The sequence below is a fragment of the Myotis davidii genome, unplaced genomic scaffold (genome assembly GCF_000327345.1).
Source record: "Myotis davidii unplaced genomic scaffold, ASM32734v1 scaffold455, whole genome shotgun sequence".
NCBI lineage: Eukaryota > Metazoa > Chordata > Mammalia > Chiroptera > Vespertilionidae > Myotis > Myotis davidii.
This window is the reverse complement of record NW_006287459.1, coordinates 1892377-1897363: the sequence shown is the minus strand read 5'-3', so window position 1 is coordinate 1897363 and position 4987 is coordinate 1892377. Positions and strand designations below refer to the sequence as shown.

Sequence of the window (4987 nt, the reverse complement as noted above, 5' to 3'; positions counted from 1 at the left end):
TGCCCCCGCCAGCCTGATTGCCTCTCACTGCCTCTGCATGCCAGCCTGATTGCCCCTCACTGCCCCCCTGCCAGCCTAATCACTCCCAACTGCCTCCCCTGCTGGCCTGGTTTTCCCCAACTGCACCCCCCTGCCAGCCTGGTTGCCTCCAACTGCACTCCCTGCCAGTCTGGTCGCCCCACACAGCCTGCTGTTCAGTCGTTTGGTTGTTCCTCACTAACCCCCCTGCCGGCCTGGTCATAGGCAGCCATCTTGTGAGGGTGTGAGGGTTAATTTGCACATTACCTCTATTATTATTATTATTATTATTATTATATAGGATGTAATACCTCTTAAATACACAGTCATACTGAGGAAATGCTTTAGAAGTGGAGTGGAAAGGCCACTACCGGCTGTTAATATGTTAATATTATTTTCTCCTTGAAAGTGTTCTGTTTATTTGTGGTTCTTCCAGTGGTTCATGTTTAGATCTTGAGCTCTTGAGCAAAATTTTGCAGAAAGATATAGTATTTGTCCCTTGAACCTCCTTATTTTTAAAAAATATGGTTTTATTGATTTTTAGAGAGGGAGGAATGGAGGGGGCGGGGGAGAGATCAATTGGCTGCCTCCTGCATGCCTCCTTCTGTAGTAGTGACATGTAGGGTTAAGATGGCACATTTATTTTATGTACAAAAACTTATCTTTTAAAGAATAAACCTAGCTTTTAAAGGGTTTTATTCAATTTTGAGTGCCATCTCTTGAATTAAAACCAGCAAAATTTCTCTGGCTTATTTACCTTTTTGACTTTGCGATTAACTTCAAAATGTTTAGGTAAGATATTATTGAATGACATAGGAACTTTGTAATATGAACAAAGGGGAAGCTTGGATGACGAAGGGCACTGGGAAAATGGCGTGAGATAGTATTGAACATTGGAGAATATTGGGAGGAATGTTGGGAAAGGCTCCAGAGTATGATCAAAGAGTGCCCCAGAATGCGTGTGTCTGAAAACACGACAAAGCTGTCACAAATATGTCAGACCAGCTCTCTACCTTGTGAAATCCAAGTCACAGTTGTGTTTATTTGAGCCAGCGTAAAATCACGTGTTTCTCATCAGGAAAGAAAACAGTGACAAAACAATAAACAACGACAAAAATAGCTGTGGGTCCTGAGAAAGCTGGACAGGCTTTCATCTGAAAAACAGACACTTGGGTCATAGTGACGGTGCCTAGGAGCCCACAGGCTTGGGTGGGAGGTGATAGGAATGTTGCTGGAGGTGTTAGGGCAATTGGAATAGACGCTCCTCAGTTGGAACCATCAGCCAGACGGGGCTTAGTGCCGGTCATGCTGGTTCCCTGCATCGCGTGGACTTTCCCTCCTCCAGACTGCAGCCCCACGAAGGAGCACCGCTGTGGAGATGGGCGCTGCATTGCGAAGGAGTGGGTGTGCGACGGCGACCATGACTGCCTGGATAAGTCTGACGAGGTCAACTGCTGTGAGTGCCCTAGGGTTTTGTTTGCTTATTTGTCCATGTCTCGCCTGTGTAGACCAACATACTCCAGTTTCACCATCTAAACAGCCGTCCGAGGGAAAGACCCTGTACCTTGGTCCTTGCCTAGAAAGAGAATAATTGAATGGTGTGAGGACGATGACAATGTAGCTAATGCGTTTTCCCCAATAACGTCAAGCTTTCTGGGCTGGGGCTGGCCGAGCAGGTGGCTGTTTTCTTTCTCTCTTTGCTCCCGCGTCCCCTTCCTGCACCCGTGACTTTGTCCAAGGGGCTGCTCTCCCCAGAGGCTGGGGGACTTTTCTATTGCAAATGACACATGAGTGGTTGAGCCTCCTTGCAGGAGCCTCCAGACATGCTCTCAGGCACGTTCTGTAGGAGAACATGGAGAGAATTGCCAGAGAGAAGAGAGCATTCGATGTTCATAGACTCACACAGAGAGTGTGAAAACAGTTGGAGCTTTACTGCCTGTCGTATTCTGGGTGAGTGAACACTCTCTAGGTAGCTGTTACGCTATCTAGATAATAAAATCAACTATGGCTGCTAAGTCCTTTTTTCCTTTAGAAACTGCAGTATACTCAGTAGAGACTAAGAGAATGATTGAATAGAAGCAGTTAGGTGTTAAAAGCAAGTAATTTGACTTGAAAGAGTTAATATTTTGCATTTAATGCTTGGTTGAATGCATTAAACTTTTTATTTCATCTTTTGCTGTCCAATACAAATAGAAAAAAATGTTGCTATATAGGATAGTGAATATGTAAGTTGCCTATCATTTGAGGCAACAATAGAAATGCAGGCTGCATGGTTTTTATTTTGACATAAGAAAAGGCATATAAATTATCAAATGCAATGCTGGACTTTCCCCTTCCCTGAATTGAAAATGAGCTGCAATATCCCCAAGTCCTTTCTTAGTGGAACACAGCGGCCCAGAGCAGACTGTACCTTGGCTGATCCCGGGAAAGCAAGGACATGATGCTCATGGCCCACGATTCTGGTGCTGAGCCTCGATTCAAGAATAGGGAGTTTTAATGTTCAACAGGAGCTCGGTGAAGGCTGAGGTCATATAAAACATGGTTTCTGATGCTCTAAAACAGTGGTTCTCAACCTTCCTAACGCCGCGACCCTTTAATACAGTTCCTCATGTTGTGGTGACCCCCAATTTTATTGTTACAAATTTAACATAATTAAAGCATAGTGATTAATCACAAGAACAACATGCAATTATATATGTGTTTTCCAATGGTCTTAGGTGACCCCTGTGAAAGGGTCATTTGACTCCCAAAGGGGTCGCAACCCACAGGTTGAGAACCCTGCTCTAAAAAGTGACAGTGATAGAATTTAGACAATGTCTAGGAACCGGACGATTAATGGCCACTATACCATCCATTTCAAATGCCAACTGTCTCAAGCAAGTTTTGAAATAATGTGTTTATTGTATGTGAGGTGTCTGCATGCGCTTTCGTATGTTTCCTTTCATTGCCTGGAGTGACAGGCTGGGCTAGGACTCAGAAACCTGCCTGCACATTCCCGCCCGCCCCGTAACAGCCATGTGACTGTGAGACTAAGCTCTCTAAGCTCAGTTTCCTATTCCAAACCAAGTCAATAACATCTCCCTTGCAAGCCTGTTGTGGGGATTTGAGATTAAATACAGAATGCCCCTCACAAAGCCATTGCCACAGAGTAAGCTTTTAATAAGTTGTGCCTTTTGTCATAGGAGCATCACTACCACCATCATTAATACTACTCCCCGTCGTGAGGTTATCAAATAAAGTAAATCTGCAGTGAGTGCTATTAATAAGGCACGAGAGATTCTAGAAAGAAACCATTCCATCTCAAAAAAAACTCGGCCTTGTTGTTTTTAAATTAGTGATGTGTTCACTCCTTGATACAGAACACTCGCATAGTCACAACACGCCATCTCCTGGCGGTGCCAGGAAACAGGAGCCATTTCTAAGACCTGCAGACTGCTAGGAGGGCTGGTCAGCCACATGACTCTTGTTCTGGCTTCCCCCAGCCTGCGGCAGCCAGGGCCTGGTGGAGTGCCGGAGCGGCCAGTGCATCCCCAGCACTTTCCGATGCGATGGGGACGAGGACTGCAAGGATGGCAGTGATGAGAGGAACTGCAGCTACAGTAAGTGTGTGCCCTGTCCCCAAAGCGTGCCTTAACGCTGGGCCTTCCCCTGGGAGCGGAGCAAAGGGCTGGAAGTTATGGATGCAGAAATAGGATTCTCACATGAGAATTCCAGATGCCTACCGCTGTGGTCCTCACAGCCCCGTCAGCCAGAAAACACCCCGTTGAGGATTTCCTCAAGCAACTCACACTGAACTATCATTTGTAAGGATGAAGGGTAGAGGTTAAACACTTACACAGCATGGGGAGAGTCTATTAACTGTTCGATGGGGAAAGGCATCGCTGTGATAAAGAGTTCAGTATATGGTATTCGATTAAATTAGATTCCAATTAGTAGGCACTGGCTTCTGAAATTAAATGTAATAGCTTCATAGATTCACATGCCCAGAGAAGCAGTTGAATGCCTCACATTACCAGGTAATACACTTTAACACACTTAAAGTATTACAGATAGTAGTACATATGTCTCCTTCCCCCCCACCATTGACCTTCCCCCGGCCTCCCCTACCACCTGGCACATGCCCTCACCCCCACCCCACCCCCAGTGTCTTGTGTCCATTGGTTATGCTTATATGCATGCATATAAGTCCTTCAGTTGATCTCTTACCTAGCCCCCGCCTCAACACTCCCCAGCCTTCCCATTGTAATTTGACCGTCGTCTGTTCAATGCTTCTCTGCCTCTGTATCTATTTTTTTGTTCATCAGGTTATAATGTTCTTTATTATCCATAAATGAGTGAGATCATGTGGTGTATTTCTTTCACTTCCTGGCTTATTTCACTTAGCATAATGCTCTCCAGTTCCATCCATGCTGCTGCAAATGGTAAGAATTCCTTCTTTTTTGTAACAGCATAGTATTCCATTGTGTAGATGGTCCATAGTTTTCTAATCCACTTATCTGTTGATGGGCACTTAGGTTGTTTCCAAATCTTGGCTATTGTAAATTGTGCTGCTATGAACATAGGGGTGCATATATCCTTTCTGATTGGTGTTTCTGTTTTCTTGGGATATATTCCTAGAAGTGATATTACTGGGTCAAATGGCATTTCCATTTTTAATGTTTTGAGGAAGCTCCATACTGTTTTCCACAGTGGCTGCACCAGTCTGCATTCCCACCAGCAGTGCACGAGTGTTCCGTTTTCTCCACATCCTCTCCAGCACTTGTCATTTGTTGTTTGTTGATGATAGCCATTCTGACGGGTGAGATAGTACCTCATTGTTGTTTTGATTTGCATCTCTTGGATGATTAGTGACTTTGAGCATGTTTTCATATGACTCTTGTCTTTCTGAATGTCCTCTTTTGAAAAGTGTCTATTTAGGTCTTTTGCCCATTTTTTGATTGGATTGTTTATCTTCCTTTTGTTAAGTTGT

The 4987-nt window shown here is 44.6% G+C and overlaps 1 protein-coding gene across 1 annotated transcript in view; it reads left to right on the top strand.

Moving 5' to 3' along the window:
- The window catches only part of CORIN (corin, serine peptidase), a 181332-nt gene that overhangs the window by 109689 nt on the left and 66656 nt on the right, over nt 1-4987 (top strand). Inside the window, exons 7-8 of the mRNA XM_015560986.1 lie at nt 1364-1474; nt 3501-3617. Coding sequence (XP_015416472.1) covers nt 1364-1474; nt 3501-3617 — 228 coding nt within the window. The remainder of the gene's footprint in view (nt 1-1363; nt 1475-3500; nt 3618-4987) is intronic.